The sequence below is a fragment of the Eucyclogobius newberryi genome, unplaced genomic scaffold (genome assembly GCF_026437365.1).
Source record: "Eucyclogobius newberryi isolate DKJ021-1_F unplaced genomic scaffold, fEucNew1.0.hap1 SCAF_16, whole genome shotgun sequence".
NCBI lineage: Eukaryota > Metazoa > Chordata > Actinopteri > Gobiiformes > Gobiidae > Eucyclogobius > Eucyclogobius newberryi.
The window spans coordinates 12,200,587-12,220,208 of record NW_027315790.1 but is presented as its reverse complement, the minus strand read 5'-3'; the positions used below and the strand labels follow the sequence as shown (position 1 = coordinate 12,220,208).

Here is a 19,622-nt window from a genome sequence, read left to right as displayed (position 1 = left end):
ATCCCCGAGCTCAAGAAATCACTGCAGAATAAGCCACGACTATGAGATGTTTTCTTTTGCCCCCCTGGCTGTGGTTTAGTTAACTGGGGGATCATGCAACAACCAGCAAAAATAAACTTTGCATATAGGCCTCCAAAATGAATGCTATGGGAAATGTGTTGGTGTAGAAAGGCATTTGTGCATCTTTAATGACCTAATTGTTTTGTTGTGTGCAGTGTGCAGTGACGTCTGACTGTTATGACAGACATTTTACCAAAGGTTGACCTTGCAATTATTCAGGCTTTGGACTGGCACACTGAAATTACTGCATGGCTTATGGCTGCCTGTGGTAAGACACAACTTATTACTATTTTAATATGACTTCAATGTTAATTATAAAATTCATGTTTATTCAAAGTTACAGCATATTTACAACATTGGAATATTTGTACATGTCTTCTTGTGGAAATCCGTCCCCACAATAAATACATTTTATTTGCGTGGCATGGTATCGCTAACATATGTAAAAATAAATAGATATTTTGCTGAAAAAGTGGAATGGATCGTAATTTTTTTCTCTGGCAAGAAATCAGAGTCTGTTTGGACAACATTCATAGTCGCAGTGGTCTTCATCTTCATGGTTCTTCATGTGTGCCTGGTCCTAAGTGCTCCCTTGCAATTACAGTTCAAGTCTGTGCAGAGCGACGTGACTGACCACAGCTCAGTGACACCGGCCCCATGGCGGAGTCTCACCTGCTACTGCCTGATACAGGACTGGGGTCTGCAGTCTGGAACATCTGTGAGCAGAGAGGAAAGTGTTTAGTCAACTTCAAACTATCATAAGGACAACAGTAAAACCATGGAGAGATAACGTTTTGAAACATTTAATGCAACCTGCTTGTAAAGTGAAGGCTAGACAGACATTCTATTATTGTCAAGGCCTGCTCATGTCTGCTGTTATATTTCAAAACATAACATTGTGAGTGCATAAAATTCGCAATAGCCTACTGTGTAATAAATGTGTTTGTTTGGAAGCATACTGGTACAGGATACTGTGGTTGACATATGAACTCATTTTTATTTTGTCATTTAAAGAAAGTTCCTTTTGTCTTACCGTGCGTGCTATGCGTTCAGCACGTTGCTAGTGGGATGTTGTGGACAGGGACCACGCTCCCCCCATCCTCCAAACTGAAAACGCGTAGCTCAGCTTCTCGTGGGCCACGTAACTGCAGCTAGAACTTCGCGCATCCATCTCGTCGCTTTGAAGAACCTGGCACAAGAAGTCGATGTAACGGGCCGCCAATTTTAGAGTCTGAATCTTGCTTAATTTGTCCGAAGGCAGCGTTGGGATAATCTTTCGTAATGACGTGAACGCATCATTGAGGGACTGCGTGCGTTGTCTCTCGCGGATGTTGGCCATCACGCGCTGGGTATGGAGGTCATCAAAAGAGCGCGACGGGCTGCTGCTGGCCTCACTGCCGCTGCTCCCTGCACTCCCACCTCCGCCGTCACTCTTTCTGTTTTTCTTCTTCCCGGGGCTCGGGCTCTGTGTGTCCAGCTCCTCTTCGTCCTCCGTGCTCCTCCGCGCCGCTCGCCGCTTTCTCGAGCCTCTTCTGGGAAGATGACGGTCTGTCTCTTCCTCACTATTTCCCGCACTGTCCATTGGGGAGGGGTCCTCTTCCCGCATCCCGAGTTAGTTCAGAACTTTACTTATTCTGGAGTTTGACCCAATACCGTACCCCTCAACAAACACAACCCTGAGCCGCTTATGTTTTGCAAATATTCATAAGCCACAGAACAGCAGAGGTGGCTGCCAGACAGGAGGGCCGGGGCTTATATAGGGGACCAGGCAGGAGGAATTTGGGGAGCGCCCTGATTGGCCAAGCGTCCGTGTGTAACTTAATACTGCAGGAAAACTAGGCCTTGTTATAATATCTGAAATATGTGTGTCAAAACTCAAAAACGGCCCCAACTTCCCTGTGAAGCTTTCCCCACATTTAATACACACATTTGACACGCAAAACAGGACTTAGGCCTACTTGTCATATGGTTTTATTTATAATTAGACCCAGTTATTGTTTGAATTATATTTGTATTGTTTCAATTATATTTTGAATGTTATCAGGCTATTAAATATGTCGCTATAAAGAACTTACATAATTGGCCATTGACTTAAGAAAGCTGAAGTTTGCTGAATAACAATAGACCTAAGCCAGCAGGCAACATTATAATTGCAGTTTTTAAACCTGACATTTGGGGCACATGTCTATTTCTAAAAATAACTTGATCAATACAGTCTTGTCACTGGTCTGTTCAATCGCGGTGAAGCTCTCCGCAGACTTGCTCAAAACTCAGGAGGCTGTCTCAGCTGGAGGTCCGCCTCGCAGAAAAGAGAGGTGTTTATTTTCCCGTCGGGCCCCGCGTTGAGGTATGCTCTTAAACGGACCTGACTCCCGCAGGGATGTGGACACCGCGGCTCAGGTTTAAAGGCGAGCCTTTCCAGGGAGCATACAGGGCGGATCTGTGCGCACAGCGGGGTCGCTTAAGGCGGAGCAAGACAAACACTGAAAGACGGGGAAAAGAAATGTTGGATTTTTACTGAACTGTGGATGTTCGGCTCTCTGCCAGTACAGCATCACATCACAAAAGTCTGAACGTGGACTGTGCAGCACTCTCAACCGGCGGACAGGGGCTCGAGGCCAAAATGCCTGCCACCGATCTGTGTGTCTCTGTGCGTCATGGACCTAATTTAATTCACACCTCATCGCCAAAGACAACACCGTGCTTCATTCGTCACCGTCACCCTTGGATATAGCATTTAAATCCCTTAATCTTAAGCACAATTTGCACTTGTCAGCACCCTCGATGCCCACATGGGGTCATGCATCCTGCCGAATTTCACTAGTTAGTCTATAATTTGTGACGAAAGCTTTAGTGATGAAAGCTGTTCAGGTAAACTACCTGTTAGGTGCATCTGACGCTGTCCTTGGTGCTGAACGACACCTGAATACAGCGCCGCAACAATGTTTCGATTCCTCTTAATATATCCTATTCAATAATATGGCGTCAGTCTGACATAACCCGTTCCATCAGGAAAAAAAAACATGCATATGACTCGTTCAGACAAATATCCAATGTTTTATAATATACGTACAGCAGTTGAATATGCTGTAGGCTATAGCCTATCACATGCCTGGGCTCAGATAAATAATTGTTCACGTGAACATACTTTTCTTAGGTTATAGTTAATCAAATTCAAGTGGAAGAATCAGGTGCTCTCGAGGAGGTCCATCATGAAGGAGATGTAGATAATGGCCAGCCGCAGCGTATCGATACGAGACAGCCTCTTTTCATAGGCGAAGGTGGGGACTTTCCTTCTCAGTTCGTCGAAGGCCTCGTTAAGGCTGAACATCCTCTTCCTTTCCCGCACGTTGGCCGCTTGTCTCTGCACCACATTGATGATCCTCCTGCGTTTGGCCTTGCTGCTGAACCTCAGCGGGTCCTGGTGCTCCTTCCTGATCTGGCCAAACGTACAATCCACCTGCGGGTTTGGCGCAAATGCGTATTTTTGCGGAAAATCCATATTTCCACAGGTTTATTTGCAAAGAAGCATTCGCACCATCCCCAACGCTTCACGAACAGTCTCAAAATGACTTTGGCTCAATTCAAGTGCGTTAAATTTCTAAATCCGGTCCATACGCACCAGGGTTAAATCCTTTTGGCCAAAGTCCAAGTCCCATTCCTGCTGTTTTAATAAATTGTCCTCTTCTGCTTGAATTGACTGATTAGTGCGTAAAAAATCGTTTTAAACCTGCAGATATATAAGACACTGTCGTACTGCGCAGCCCTCGGGGCCTTTTGAAGGACGAGGCTCTTGACTTCGAGGTCATAGCGACTTGTTTGCACTGTCCTCTGCTCTTTAGAGGCTAAATAATGAGACTTTTACCACTTAAACAGACCCGAAAAAGAGCAAATAGAACATTCCCTAGCACTCAAAGCTTTTCTGTTGCAAATTGAAGCAGATATCTTTCAGTTTCCATGGCATTGCAGAGTACACAACAACCTTAAGGGGGTGCTCTTATGGCAATCTCTTTTGCAAAACAAATTACAGAATTTTCACTTTAAAACTTTGAAAGTGATATTGAAAATGGACTGAATAATGGAACATTATGAGGCCGACTGTGGTGACACGCCTGTGACTGGAAAATGCATGTGTCATGACACTGACTAAACCATTCTTTTGATACCTCAAATAGTAATACTAGCATGAAATTGTGTTTCAAAAAGGTTCATTTGGTCATCCAAGTTATTTATCAGACTTCACTGTATATTACACTCCAGACCAGTGCGGAGTTTTCTCATATACATCTCTGGGATGCCTTCTTCTTGGTATCCGAAACACTACACTGTTTGGAATATATCTCTGATAAATTAAATTATGCTGTTGTTTTACTACAAGGAGCTGGCCGTTAGCTGACCGACCTAGGAACAGGTACTGAATGTGTCTCAGATTGTTATCATAAAACATTGAACACTTATGTCTATATTTATTCTCTTTGCCATTAATATATGATTTAACTTTGAATAAAAAAACATATTTTCTGTATGAGTGAAGTCATGCAATTTATCCAATTTTAGAAAAGTTGGGAGTGCAGAATAACTGCATTTTGCACTTTGATTTGAGTAGTATTTTTTTTTTATGCTCTCATCCCATGAATGATCTTTCCGCTTTCTTAGTGATAGAGCTCCAATGCTCATACAACCCATAAAGCTCAAAATATGTTAATACTTTCTATATTGAGAACATTGTGTGATGTCTTTGATAACACTTTACCCTTTTTTAACACTTGTTAGCATATGATGTTATATACTTTGCCACAAACAGGGCCTTTATCAAAATATGTAATGTAATAGGCTGCTTTATAAATTGTTCTGTGTTTAAACATGTTTATAAAAAGCATTTTATTTACTTTATTGCAAATGATTCCCAGACTGGTTTAAGTCACTTCCAGTGCCTAATTTAAACATATCCTCTCCATCCTTTCCTCTCTGTTTTCCAGATAAACATGATGGGACATTCTGCCGGTTGCCTTGGAAACGTTGAGAAAGCACAGCTGGGCAGGAGAATATGAGGTAATCTCACCCTGGGGCTGCTGGGTAAATATTGGTCTTAAATAAGAAGTAAAAGCCCAAAACGCAGCACACACCTTCAGAGTTTATGGTGGAAACACACAAGACGGGGCTCGTAATGACCCACTTCCCGCTCAACTCTCTTATTAACAAGGAAATTAATGATCGCTTGAGGAGCAACCTGTTGTTTGGACGAGTAAATAGTGAGATGATCAAGTCAGTGTGAAACCACAGTGTAGTGATGCTTCACAACAGGAAAGTTTAACAATGTGAACGATGTGTGCTGCAGTGCATATAACACTATGAACCAGAACTTGTAGGTGGGTATTGGATCAGCAGTAAAACTGTTCACATACTTTTCTCAACAAAAAGTATTTTATTGTCAAATATGCATGCACTGGATAATGGTTATTGTATAGGGCATATGAGGTAGTTATTGTGGTTAGGTTTTAGGAACACAATGAGAGAGTACACCTGACTTGAATTATAAAGTATAATGTTATATGCATGGCTATGTTATAACAGTAGAATAGTGCAAACAGTGGTGCTCTAAATACTATTTGAGTTTTATCCAAGGTTACCTACTTTTCATTGCAAGAAGAATGATTAAAATACAAATCGTCATCTTCCTTATGCTATTGACTTTTTTGTCTTGATGGACAGGGGCCAGTGATTTATTTTGGATGGGTCCACATGCTTCAGAATGCCATATTGTACTCATATTTTCTGCTGCAAAGCGCTAAGCTCTCTATTCATTGCTCATATTTTATGAAATGATTGAATGTTCTGCAACTTTTTTTCTGCATTATAATCAGAATCAGAATAAGGATTATTGCCATTTGTCAATGAACAAAATTCACAAACATAGGAACTTGTCCTGGTGATTCGATGCAACACAAACAACAAAACATTGAACAATGAATACAAAACAATGAACAATGAATACAAAACAATGAACAATGAATAGCTACCAGATATATAAAAATGTATAATGTACAGAGACTACATTTTGAAACCCCACACTGAAATCTACTGGTCTCAACAAAAAGATAATCCAGATATTAAGGATGCCAATATTATTAAGTTAATCGATAATCCTGATTATTTAGGTCACAATATAATCGTAAGAACCAAAAAATTATAATTGTGGCGGTTATCGAAGCAAAATAAGTATTTTTACTTCCATCTTTAGTCCAAAACATAGAACTAATTGTTTTTTTTAATCTGGCTTTTATTGTGATTGTATTAAGTTTATTTTGGCTTTCAGAAAGTTAAGTTTCGTAAAGCAAACACAAATTTGAGGCATAGTAATAGTTGTTTAGTCATAGTCTCAATAATCATGAGTAATCATTACATCATGATATTTTTTCTCTCAATAATCATAAAATTACAATTTACTAGATACAGGTATTCTTGATTTACACACTGCACTAAACAGTAGAGCCTCACTGTGAGTGATTGTCAGCACAGGACAGTGGGTCTGTGGGCGGATTGGGATCGATGAACTTTAGTATGTAGAAACTTAATTTTACCAGTGCAGGATTCAGTATTATAGTTAGCTGTAGTTAATATAGCGTTCACTGGAGAACACTAGTGTCCAGGGTGCTTGTCAGACAGTGCCAGATCTGTTCTCACCATGTAAATCTGTCTTCCTTCCTCCTTCTCTGGCTCTGTCCACTGTGCACTACAAAACACAGCCAACTCCATCTAACCACCACCATAGTAAATCTGAAAGTAGACACTCCTTTTTACTGCATCTTCCCTTCCTTATGTCTAGAAGTGTGACAGGATTTACCTATACCCTTTTCCCTGTTTTGCAAAAGAACAATGACTATTGTAACAATAATTTGAATAATGCCGATCTGTTTGTTTTTTATCTAGACAGTAGAAGACAGTGGGTTTAGGAAAGATGAGTTTAACTTCTGACCCATCTTACTCCTTCATTATGTCACTACTTCTTCCACACAGAAGCTGAGTCACAAGTCCCACCCTCTTCTTGAATCCTGTTCTGGGATTGGCAGAGCGTTTGAAAACACAAGCCACTCGTGTATTGTTTACACAGCTGGGCAGCCAGTGAAAGGTAAGAGCCCTGCATGTGCTTCAAAACTTGGATAAACCCCAAAACCACATCATATATATCAACGCACCCCCCTTTTTTTAAACCAAAAGACTCTGCAAAATGCCCTCGGCTCCTCCTTTCCTCACTTCCCTCCTTAATCCAAACGTCTTTCCTCCCCCCGCGCTGCACAGAAATGTCACAATGCGGTTCCCCACCCACCTTAGCTCATGTCAGCACTTTGTTCTGTGTTTATTTTCACTGCAAAAGCCTTACAATCACTCTTCACTATGCATTTCAGGGTGCCATGTTTCATTGACTGAAGGAGTGGCGTTTATAGCTTAAATGATAATGAGGAGGATAATATGATTACTCAAGTCTATAATGCAGCAAACAACACCAAAGATTGGCCAAAAATCAGCCTTATGTTATTTAGAACAGTATTTATGTATATTGAATACATTATCCCATGTCACATGAAATTAAACAGTTTTCCATAATACGGGGATCGATTAATTTAGGATCATCAGCCATGATTTAGTACTATATAGATTGTACTTGGTCTTGCTCAGTTCATATTCTGAGAAGACGCAAAACTCAATATGGAAGTTACCCAAATCCAGCAGTGAATGTTACCAGTGAGTGCGTCCTACATCCCTCACCGTTTACATGTATTTTTATATTATTTTCTGACATTAGGTGGAGCTGTGAGTAACTGCAGGACTCAGTTGTCAGAGACAGTGGAATGTCTTGTCATTAGGGTCAAAGGCCAAGTTTTCCTTGGACTCAACTGTAAACACCAGGATGAATTGTAATTTAGACAATAGTGCATGTGGTTTTTGACTTGTGTTGCAAGGGTTTCCTTAATCAAGCCACATTTGTTGTCTTATCTGTTATGCATTTATGCCCATATCTATAAATGGGTAGGACATATATTTTAATTTCATCCAAATCAACATATTTAACATTCAGTTTGTGAAAAACTAGCAGCGCGGAATATCAGACAAGAAGAGCTATGATCTAAGGGAAACATTTGCGTTGTTTTTATTTCTGAATACTTTTGACTAATGTGCTCTTTAAAAGTGAAGCAACGCTCTGTGCCAGAGCCGAACGGTTCACTGATCAAGGGAGTTCCATCTTCTTATGTCTTTTTAAGTGTTTTTCCACCAATAAGCCCAAACGCTCATATTGTCATTAGTATCGGCCACCCTTGTTACCATCTTTGAACTGGTTGTCATAAAAGCAAAAACTCAAAAACTTATGTGTGTCATGTGTATTATAACACAACTAAACATGAGATCATATTTTCCAAAGCCATGCATTTTTCTCTGTTGCTAGGGGCTCATTTGTCATGTTGTGGTTTGGGGGGACTGTGACTGTAGCTGAGTTGATATGCTGTGAGTAGTTCCCCTACTCGCCCCACCACTGAGCTGGTCTCATCTCATAAGGTATGAGAGAGGAGTAAAAGTACATTTTTATACTAGCTTAGCTTGTTGTTCCACTATTAAATCACGCGTCAATCTGGTAATGCCCATATTTGGTCTCAGCCTTTCTGTAACATTAGCCTCTTTATGAATTTATTCTATTCGCAACATATTTATCATACCATTATAAGCCAATCTTATATATTAAATTTGCACTGTTTCTCAGGAGGTTTTGGGTGTAGGAGTGCAGTCTGAATACTGTCTAGAGGCATGTGAGCCTCCTCATTAACCACTGATTATATTGAGCCATATTAATGTTACTGCACTGGTTGGCCAAACACAGCACAATGTGTCGACGCAAATCCAGCTTTTGTGTGCCACATATGCCAAAATGATCAATATGTGGAAAAAAAGAAAAGAAAAGGCAACTATGGGCCAAAGGAAAGTACACACTGAATAATGGACGGCAAGTTACAATGCTGACACAACAATTAAGAAAATATTTAGAAGTGATATGGCGATATGTGAGAGCGCAGAAAACAATTTTGAATGAAGATAAGATTGTTATCTTCAGTTCGGGAGCAGGACCACACCCCTTTCACGCCCCTTCCTACATCTACACTATTTAGGCATCCAGTTCACACACATCAGCGTTGATGACTTTGTGCCCCTCATTCCGACGCTGTTCTAATTATTATTCTAATTTATGTCCTAGATGGGGGTATCGAGGCCCGGGAGCCTACAGCCCTCATTGCCAGAAGCCCCAAAACGGCATCAACTTCTGTACATTTGTGTTCTTCATGTTTCTCGTATGTCAATAAACACTGCATCGTAGCTGGGGTTGTGGTCCTTGCTAGTGAACTTCTAGTCCAAACTATTCTCCTGGGTATAATATTGTGACAGGAAACACCCGTCAGTCGTCGCCAGGGTTACTGAGGGCAGGACCATGGGTGTCGGGTGCCCTGGAAACACGACTAACTGTGAGAATAAGCCTGGCTAACCTTAAGTAACATTTGCTTTCGGGTTAAAAGTGTGTGTGCATTTGAGCTTGTATACAAGACTTGGACCTCTTGGGAAATTGTGTGCTTTTTTCTACCTGTGGGATGGAACTACAAGCGTGAAGGAAAGCAAAATTGCCAAGAAATTACCCAGAAATTCCTTTGAAAATGCCATTAAGTGATTTTATGGATGTCAGTAGGCCTGTGAGAGATGAGCTTTGATATTACTCAGCTGCGTTGGACAATATATAGCCACAGTTACTCTGCACTGACTGGTGGAACACTTACATTTTTATGACCCGCTGCCATTTGGGGCTGTGGGACGGACCAGTGCCGACCACATAACTAATTAGGCTTGGCCGTAGGGGGTGCAAAGACGGGGGATTTGTGGATAGTGTTTTTCTGCCAATGCGGCTCATCTGCTCCAAGTGTGTGGCAATGGTGTCCTGGATGTGAGGGGATTGCGTCAGTTTGAATGACTCCTAGCTCTTTCATGTACAAGTTGGAAATGTTGAGATAGAGGAAGAAACTTGGTAAAGGCTTTTTCTGCTCTGCCAGGAATGCACAGTTTAGAAGATGTATTGATGTGAAAAAAATGAGGACATTGTTGTCTCGACCAAATACAGTTTTAATGGCAGGTGGAGCTGTAGGTTTTATTCAAACTCTTATCTCTGCATCACAGTGCACTGGTTAGGTAATGTGCGGTACTGGTCTTTGGAAATTAAGTAATAATGCTACGTATATATTTTGTTGGGGGGGGGATATCGACTTCTATGGTAGTTCAAATGTTCAGGCTTAAGAACGTTCAGTCAAGAAAAGCAGACCTCCTCCTATTGTGTCATCTCCTCCGCCATGCTTTCTTTACTCTTTCCATCAGAGGATTATGAAGATAAACGACCGGGCCTATGATATGAGAGTCCAGTGGCAGGACAAGGGGGGCAGAGAGGGGGATCCTGTAGTGGAATGTGTGTGAACTGCACACTGCCTCAAATGAATCAGGCAGACAAGTGGAAGAGGAGACTAAAAGGTGGGAGCAGAGGAGGGTGTAACGTGAAGGAGATTGAGAAGACGATAAAGGATATGAGGCTACAGGTGCAATAAGGTGGACATGACTAGTTATTTAATTCAAACCTGCATATGACATAGTTTACAACACATATTTCCAGCAATTCTATGCAGTGGAGTGAGTTGTTTATTATGTTGATTAACCCTCTGAGGTAAGATACTGCAAGATGAACTGATATAAATTCTCATTCTCACCATCACATCATAAAGGTAGTCTCAAGTGGCCCAATAGCTCACACATTGTTTTTAAGAATATACTGTAATTATAACTAGTAGTCTTGCCAATTATAACTATAATTTTCTTGTTGATATTGATGTCCAAACACGTCGAACAAAATCAAGGACGTAAAACACTGCAAAGAACATTTAATATTAAATACTACTAACTTTCATCTTTCTTTCCCCTGGTTTGGAAACACTGGATTAACAAATGGAGAAAATATCCATGAGCTAGTCTTTTTCATTTATCACTGTATTTGTCTGATTTAAAACCGCTTACAGAATACCAAGAGATTTTGCCTTTTAACTAAATAAAAAAATAACGTACAAAATAATGTCAAAATATAGATTTATTCGGTTTAGAAAGTCATCTTTGCATTTCCCGTTCCAATATTTTGTCCATGCAGTTGGTGAAAATAAAATAAATGTCTATTTGAATTATCTAGGAAAATACACTACATTATGAACTTTGTGCCAAATGCTGCCACAGCTCCCCCCTTAGGCAGTGTCAGGTAATCAATTCAGCACAAAAAGTCTGTTCAATGTCTCCACCTTGTGGAGCTTTCACATGCACACCAAACTCTGATTATCTGATTCTGGACCTGTAAGATTATTTAAATGACATGCAAATCTCAAAAACTTATACAAAGCAGATGTCTTTGATGTTTACATATCATTTTAACAGTCTCAAAACTCTCCCCCAAAAACCTAATAAAACTCAACTGATAAAACAAAAAATGGATACAACTCAAAACTAATTCTAATCAAATTTTGAGTGTGCATGTAATCACAGCCATTGATAGAAAGGCAATTCTAACTTTTAAAAAAGTTATTCAGTTTCTTTTTTCAGAGTCTTGATTCTCTTCTTACTTGGCATTTCAAACTCTTGACTTTCAGTTTGAGTTTGTTGTTTTCTCTTTTTGCTGGGGTTGTCACTCAGGTATCCACTGGAGTCACTGCAGTGGACCTCCAGTCCCACCTCTTGTGGTTCCTCCTTAACTCTTTTGTCTTTCTTTTTCTTTTTCGTCTTCTTTTTCTCCACATGACAATTATTTTCATCCATTATTCCATTGAACTCCGCTATTGTGTCCATGGCAGTGTCCTGCTCAGGGGCAAAGGTCACTGGCTCTTCTCCTACTTTTTCTTCTTTGATCTTGTCCTTTTTCTTCTTCTTCTTCTTCTTTTTATCTGTGCTATCACTGCTTTCGTCCAATGTCTCATTCACTGTCCCATTCAACTCCGGTGTTGTATCCATAATTGTGTCTTCCTCTGGGGTAACAGCTTCTTCTTTAATTTTATCCTTTTTCTTTTTCTTCTTCTTTGGAGTCTCTTCAGGGGACACTTCCATAGGTTGTGTGGTTTGGTTTGCATCAGGCTCATCTGGCTGCTGTAGATGAAGCTGATGCACAGTGGACCGCACAGTGGACCGCACAGTGGACCGCACAGTGGACCGCACAGTGGACCGCACAGTGGACTGCACAGTGGACCGCACAGTGGACTGCACAGTGGACGCGGTGCTGTCACTGATATCCATCAGCTCCAGCATCCTATAATAAGGAATTAAATCAAACAATTGTCGTTTGTTATTTTCTTACACATTTTTGGAATGCAAGAGTATAACATAAGAGCAACTAGAATTAAGGTTACTATTATTTAAAATCAAATTTCTAGGGAAACAATCACATTTTATTTTAGAAATAACAAAATTTTCACTTGCCTTGTTCTGAGCAGTTCACCTCTGATGAGTAGCACTCCTACAATGTTTGTATCCAGGGTTTGCACAGTAAACTCCAGCTCTGAGCCAACCTGGGGTCCCTCATACCTCCATGTTTCCACAGAAATCTGGGCTGGTCTGTGGATGCTGGCATTGAAGCAGCCGTGAACCAGGCAACCCACGTGACTTGCACTCTGCTTATTTACTATACCCTTAAAAGTGAAAACTTTCATTAGAGGAAAAGTTCAAACAGTCAAAACAGTCAACATCCATGTAAAAGTCACCCATGTAAAAGAGGTTTCGATCTTAATGGGTTTCTTATCTAATTAAATAATGTTTAATAATGATCATAATTATAATAAAAACATATAACACATGTCTTACCAACAACGTTTGTCCGCTCGTGGGCTGAAACACAATAAAGTCGGCCTGTATGTTCAGGTGGATGTAGCCAGAGTCATCAAAGATGTCCCCCTGCTGTCCTAATAGTCTTATGTTGTCATAAGCCACGGGCACTCCGCTCAGGCTGCAACACAAGGAGGAAGAGCTGAGCAGGCTCAACTTGTCATGTAAACAGACGTGGTTAGAGTTGTTGACAAGGCTCGCAAAGCAACAACACACATAAAATAGGTAATGTTAAGTCTGGTTGTACCTCGGAGAGAACTTGAGCAGCCCCGCGTCCAGCTCCTCTCGGATCCCGCTCTTCTTCTTGTGGAGGTGAAGAGGAAAGAGGGCGATGTGCCTGCGGTGCGTGTGCAGGACCAAACACGAGTACGGCGCTGACAGCAACTTTGAGGCCGCGGCGAACGAAGGTACCTTGGCCGCGGCCCCAGATCCACAGATCACCACGCTGCGTGTTGTATCCATGATCGTAATAACCGGAAGAGCAACAAACGAGATGTTCCGCTTTCAAAAGATGACAGTTTCCGGAAGTGCTGCCACCTAGCGATTGGGAGTGAGTTTTCTTCTTCTTCTAATTTTTTTCTGCAGGTTGTACGCTACCAGGCGCAATGCTGCCCTCTACCGTTATTAATAGATGGCGTCAGATTCTTGAATACAGGCCAGAATACGAGATACGAGAAAAAACATGGACTCATAAGAAAAAACATTTAATCCGAGGTCAGTTCAGTCAGTTTAAGAGCTACCTTCTCTCGCTGCTGCATAGTTGAATGTTTGCCTACTCGAAACCCGACAATCTGCAAGACAGCACCACTTCATCCCTGTGACAAGAACTCACCAAACACCTATCATTATAAACTAATGTGTCTGCCTCGTATTTCCCCCTCGCTTTTGCCACTTATTACCAAGGAACTCTTTACACATATTATAACATTCCTGCTCTGCCAGCTGAAGAACAACGCCCATCTGATCTTTCTGCAAAGATTCCTTGGCCAAAGCATCCGCTACTTCATTTCCCATCACCCCAGCATGCTCTTGGACCCAAACAAACATTAGAGCCCATATCGTCAATTATTTTCAGACCGCACGGAATGTCAGTCACTAGATCAGGGCGAGCCTCTGACAGCTCTGACAGAGGGCAGATAAAGCAGCAGCAGACTCAGAGAAAATGATAAAATAGGTAGGACGGAGTTCTCGAACCCTCTGTAATGCAAGCAACACAGAGAGGTTATTTGAGGTTATTTGGCCTGTCTGGCTCCATGATATACATTCCATAGCCTGCTTTTTCACCCTGCTTGGACCCATCTGTTAAAACATGCACAGATTCACTCTGACCACTCAGAAATAGGCATTAAAACGCTCAAATGTCACTCTTTTGTCTAAACCAAGAAAGTCCATTTTAACCTCAGATGGAGTCCATAAGGACATAGGGGATCACACTAATCCAACTACCACACTTCTCCGCAACCCCATAGCTTCTGCTACTTTCACGATGTGAGTGAAAAAACAAGCTTTCTCTGGTCTTTAAGCAAACTCCCAACTTTCATCCAGCAGACTCTTAACCACCCTAGCTCAATAATGGACCCCTAATTTGCCCCGTCTAAACTTCAGAGAAAGTGCCAGAGCAGAAACCTAAAGTCTTTTAAGCACAGATGTAAATGCAGCCCTAAAAACCACACTTCCATAATCCAAAATTGGTCCAACTATAGCTTTATAGATTAGCTGGAGAGAGTACCTGTCTGTCCCACTATCACTACCTGAAAGACTCCTCATAATGTTTATCACGTTCTCACTTTTAATGCATTATGAGCTTTCCAAGTCACCCTCCTTAAACCAAAGACCCAAACATTTAAAAGTCCTCTCAATACAAGGACTTCTGAGTTTCTGTGAACAAAAAGGTTATATTTTTCCCACTCCTCCAGATGACACCATCATCCGCAAACAGTGACTTTCCAAATCTATTATCAACAAAATTAGATTTATAATTAACCATAATATTAAATAAAACAGGGCTGATAACTGCTCTGTATTTACCCTCACGTGAATTGTCCTTCCACATAAAAATTCTGTATCCAGCAAAACATCTTTCCATGAATTCCCGTTTAATCCAGCCTAAAAAGTTGCCCCTCCCTCCACCGACTGTCATAAGAGACTGCGCTTTTCACATCTCTATTCATAACTGCAGAAGTCTATAGTACTTCTCCCTTTCTGAAAACTATTTTGGTGATTCACAAAAAACACTAGTTTCAAGGAAAAACCCTCGCCTTTCTCTCCATCACTTTATTGGCTTGTACGATGATGGGGAGGACGGGATCTTTCCTGGCTTTAAAATTTGGGGCACAATTTCATGCTTTTTTCAAGGCCTAGATTTCATACAAAGTATCCTTATCCAGATAATGTAGCAGCTTGAAACTTATCCCATTTTGCCCTAGAGTGGTGTTAGCACCAGCTAGAATAGCCTTTTCTACTTCTTTTAAAGAGAAAAACAAATTGAACGGACTGTTCATGTCGACCCCTGAATCCAATTTTGATTTATTTTCAATTAAGGCTTTCCTTCTCAATTTAAGACTGTCCTGAGCCAAGTGCTTTGAATTATGTTTTCTTTCATAGTTTTTCTTGCTACTGCTCTACACATCTTATTCTCAATCGCATTTTCCTGAGTAGGAAAACCACTCACCCGTCAAAATGCAGCTTTCCTTCTCTTCACAGCTGCATTACATTCAGAATTCCACCAGGGAACAATACGTGGATCAACAGGATTTTTCCTAAGCGTAATTGACTCAGAAGCAGCCCTCATGATCAAAGAACCGCGGAACTCATCTATTGAACCACTACTATTAACATCTTCTATCCTTGCAGAAGCATGCTCCCTAAATTTACCCCAGTGAGTTAAGGAAAAATTAAACCTGCTCCTTTCTCCATTCTCCTCAAAAAGCGAACTCCCAAAGGACTAGCCACTGGAAAATGATGCCCATTGAGTCTGACTCCACTCACCTGCTCATGCCAAACCTGGTGAATCAAGGCAACATCCTTTACATGAGTTTGGATCTATCCGTGTGTGCGTGCCAGTATTCAATACAACTATATTAGCTAGATCGAAAAACTCTATTATAGCACCATTTGCATCCTTTTCTAAACTACAGTGATTCTGACCATGCTGCCTGAAATATCTTCACAGTCAGCTAACACTAACAGTTTACATGGATTATCTCATGGCACCGCACTTGAGTTATCACACACTCAAGTAATCCCTCTCACTTAAAAGACTTGAACTGAATACGTTCTTATAAACGTTGCACAACCTCCACCACTTCTGTCACGTCTGTCTTCTGAGTGGCTCCAGCTCCACTGTCCATCTCGCGTCCGCCTGTCCGTCTGAGGGAGTCGGATCTCTCCTACACTGTGGAACTCCTCCAGGTTTCTACTTTTTCCCAAAGGGATACGTAGTTTTTCCTGGCTGAGAAGGAGGGTCTAAGGACGGGATGCTGGGACATTACCAAGTCCCTATGAACATTGTTTAATCTGTGATTTTGGGTGTTACAAAAATAAATTTAATGAAGTTGAATTGAATGATCTATCTTTACAGAGACACTCATAATTTAGAACTATAAACTCTAATCCAAGGTTTGGATTTGGCCAGGTTTCCTGGCCACTTGAAATCTGGTTTTGGAACTGAATCTCAAATAAATGTTTTAATTTCCTGCCAATTTTAAATTAAATTTCTTGCGTTCCATTGCAAGATGTAAACCATACAAATAAATTAAGTACACTCGACACCATTACTGAAATCATCATCATCAAACCCACCCATGTCTATCAAGCTAATTGACGGATTAGACTGACTCTCTTGGGCTGTTCTCATAAACTGAAACAGGTTCTGAGGTTGAGTCTTACAAACATTGTTATTCAGCAAGAAAAAAATGCTATGTTTTTAGATTTGTAAATGTAGAATGTACAAAAATAATAATTCAAACTAACAAAGGATCACTTATAACAACATAAAGTGCATTGTAATAACATGCTGCAACCTTTTTTTTGTCTCGAGTGCCCTCTCAATCTGGCAAGTAGATATCAGTTCGCTTACTATTTAATTTGAATGATATTGATATCCATATTGCTCCAAATCATTTTTAAGGATGTTATATGTACTGCAACGCACAACATTTTGTTAAAGTACTATTCAATTTCACGTGTATTTCACGTGTACGCTCTGGTAAGTGCCTACGTACCTCTGGTTGGAAAACACAGATGTAGATGATTTCCTATTTTTTTATACCTGCAATGACAATGTGGGATCATTCATTTTTCAAGTATAATGCCAAAAAAACACAGATTTTGGGGAGAGAGGTTGATTAGAGACACCGAGCGACGTGTCTGTTGTCTGTTGTGATAAATTGTATCGTGGGTTCTCTGTCAGCCTCAGCCATCTGAAGCGCCCACATACACACACAACTGTTGTGCTTTCTAAACAAAAATAATGAGCCCTGAAATAAGGTATTGAACTGTGTGGTGCTGCCAAAGCTGCATAGCATAAAGCTGAAACTTGCAGTTGTCTGTGTATTTGGATGCAATACAGTTAGAAATGTCCCCTGGTGATGCATTTTGTGTTTGGATGGTGCTTGTGAACTTAGAGCACAGAACACCAGCATAATACATAACAGGATAAAAAAGCAAACACCAACTCTAAAAACTTTGTCCAGTTGACAGAATTGACCTTCTTCCGCTTTGGACCCTAATAATAATAATAATAAATATAGCCGCAAGCGGCAATGATCGGCCCTCGCCACGCCGCCGCCACGCCGCAAGAGGAGGGGGCGCTAACGCGCCCCAATTGTCCTTTTATTACATCTACTGCTGAATCTGTGAAGCTGTCACATCTTCTCACTTTGTTTTACCATCAAAAAGCAATTTTATTTTGAATTCTTGGCAAAATGTGCGGCTTTGCCGCACAGACACCGTGACTCTTTGAATAAAAATGTGGATAACTTTTGATGGTCCACCCCTGAAGATGAGCCTCACCAAATTTCAGGTTAATAGGGCTAATGCCCTGAGGGGGAGGAGTTTGTGAAAGTCTAAAGTGTAAACATGTTCTGGCGATTTCCCCATTGGAATAACAAGGGAGGTTTTGGTCATTGCTACGGCAACGCCATAACAATTATGACATGGGTCTCATTGACTTTTTTGATGGGGAGGCCAAAATTGAGTTGTGTGTCAAATTTCATAAAATTTCGCAAAACTAAACATTTAACCTCCATATAAAATCTGTAGGGGGCGCTGTGGCTCCAAATTAATTTATTTCACTTCAAGTAGGTTTAGGGCAAAGAGTTTAACAACTGATTCTAATTTGACGCAATTCGGACTTTATCTGCGCAAACGGCAGAAATTTTAAATATGGGAGATTTCTGAAATTCTAGCTACAGTTTGCGGCTTCGCCGCACAGAGACCGTGAGAGGTATCAATGTAATTTGGATAACTTTTGATGTCCCACTCCTCAGTAGCATTTTCACCAAATTTCAGCTTTTTAGGGCCAACGCCCTGGGAGGAGTTCGTAAAAGTACGACGTTTGGAAAAACTCCGAAGTCATGTTTAGCCATTTTTGAAGCAATATGGCCGACATTTGGTTGGGCGGACGGCGTTGCCGTAATAATATTTTTTACTTCTCTTGTCACCATCTACCTCTGCGCCAAATTTCATGATTCTACGATCAGATTTTTTTTGGGTCATTTCCCATCTCTCAATGCATTTTTGGTACATTTGGGGGCGCTGACGCGCCAATTTTTTTTATTTTAGAAAAGGGAAATAGCCAGAATGTAGAGAGGCACGATTTTTAGAGGCGTGCAAATTTTTGTGACTTTTCGTCAATGTTCACTGGGTGAAAAATAGGGGGGTTGGTCCCGAGAAGAAGAAAGAAAGAATAATATTCCGATGCGAAAACAATGTTTCCCATTTTTCAAATATCATAAACTATACATTTTCGGAAAACGCTCGCGCTTTCCTACCTCATGGTGTGGGTCCCTGGTCACTGACGGGTACTTTCGTTGATTTTGAGTGGGCTCCGCCCACTTTGTGTTTTTGGCCCTCTATACAGTAATAATGTTCAATTTTTGCATTACATGCTTATATGCACGGAACATGCAAGAGATGGGGAACGTATTCGTGAGGTACTTAGCGCAAATGAGTGCTTTATATGGGGATGACGACCGCTTCGCGGTCGTCATCCCAATGTAAGGTGCTCGTTTAGTGCGCACTTTTGCACGGGCTTCGCCCGTTTACAACGGTAATGTTCCATTTTCCTACTACTAATTAGTATGCACGGGGCGTGCGTGAGTGAAGGAGTGCGTTAGTGAGTGTTTGGAAGTGGGCGAGCGCTTCGCGCTCGATTTCGTGCGCACTACGTGCGCACTTTCGCAGCCGTGCTTCGCACGGCCTTACGAGATTAATAGGCCTCTCGCCAGCTTGTGGCGCTCGGGCCTAATAATAATAATAATACCCTACCTGGACGACTGAGGGATTAGACACCGACGTAACACATCTGAGTGAAAATAAACAGGGAAGAGCTTGAGGCAGATTTATCACTTTAATCGAGAACGCTTTTGTAAGAATCATTTATAAAAATAATTTCAATTTATAGACATAAC

The 19,622-nt window shown here is 41.1% G+C and overlaps 4 protein-coding genes and 1 long non-coding RNA gene across 6 annotated transcripts in view; 1 reads left to right on the top strand and 4 right to left on the bottom strand.

Annotated features, from left to right (window-relative positions):
* Nucleotides 1-368: 368 nt before the first annotated feature.
* On the bottom strand, nt 369-1,807 carry twist1a (twist family bHLH transcription factor 1a). The gene is made up of 2 exons (XM_072447596.1): nt 1,094-1,807; nt 369-776 (listed from the first exon to the last, which is right to left on the bottom strand). Exon 1 carries the CDS (start codon nt 1,664-1,666, stop codon nt 1,121-1,123), a length of 546 nt encoding a protein of 181 aa, XP_072303697.1. The 5' UTR covers nt 1,667-1,807; the 3' UTR covers nt 369-776; nt 1,094-1,120.
* A 1,440-nt stretch (nt 1,808-3,247) lies between these two features.
* On the bottom strand, nt 3,248-3,769 carry LOC140361412 (fer3-like protein). The gene has a single exon (XM_072447124.1). It carries the CDS (start codon nt 3,560-3,562, stop codon nt 3,248-3,250), a length of 315 nt encoding a protein of 104 aa, XP_072303225.1. The 5' UTR covers nt 3,563-3,769.
* Nucleotides 3,770-5,035: 1,266 nt separating this feature from the next.
* Nucleotides 5,036-8,623, top strand: LOC140361411 (uncharacterized). Its single transcript, XR_011927008.1, has 3 exons — nt 5,036-5,112; nt 7,078-7,189; nt 8,504-8,623. It is a non-coding gene; the product is annotated as an uncharacterized lncRNA (long non-coding RNA).
* A 2,807-nt stretch (nt 8,624-11,430) lies between these two features.
* On the bottom strand, nt 11,431-13,452 carry polr1f (RNA polymerase I subunit F). The gene is made up of 4 exons (XM_072447614.1): nt 13,238-13,452; nt 12,970-13,111; nt 12,589-12,797; nt 11,431-12,418 (listed from the first exon to the last, which is right to left on the bottom strand). Exons 1-4 carry the CDS (start codon nt 13,450-13,452, stop codon nt 11,701-11,703), a joined length of 1,284 nt encoding a protein of 427 aa, XP_072303715.1. The 3' UTR covers nt 11,431-11,700.
* Nucleotides 13,453-19,542: 6,090 nt separating this feature from the next.
* LOC140361410 (transmembrane protein 196) overlaps nt 19,543-19,622 on the bottom strand; it is a 4,954-nt gene continuing 4,874 nt past the window's right edge. For both annotated transcript variants that reach the window (XM_072447120.1, XM_072447123.1), the window contains exon 5: nt 19,543-19,622. This exon is cut by the window's right edge and continues 518 nt beyond it. The gene's annotated coding sequence lies outside the window, so the exon portion shown is untranslated.

Excerpts from the sequence above, each read along its gene's own strand:
- twist1a (XM_072447596.1), bottom strand. The coding sequence starts at position 1,666 with ATGCGGGAAGAGGACCCCTCCCCAATGGACAGTGCGGGAAATAGTGAG.
- LOC140361412 (XM_072447124.1), bottom strand. The coding sequence starts at position 3,562 with ATGGATTTTCCGCAAAAATACGCATTTGCGCCAAACCCGCAGGTGGAT.
- polr1f (XM_072447614.1), bottom strand. The coding sequence starts at position 13,452 with ATGGATACAACACGCAGCGTGGTGATCTGTGGATCTGGGGCCGCGGCC. Across the intron at positions 13,112-13,237 it reads CTGCTCAAGTTCTCTCCGAG|CCTGAGCGGAGTGCCCGTGG; the intron begins GTACAACCAGAC and ends CTTGTGTTGCAG. Across the intron at positions 12,419-12,588 it reads GGTGAACTGCTCAGAACAAG|GATGCTGGAGCTGATGGATA; the intron begins GCAAGTGAAAAT and ends TCCTTATTATAG.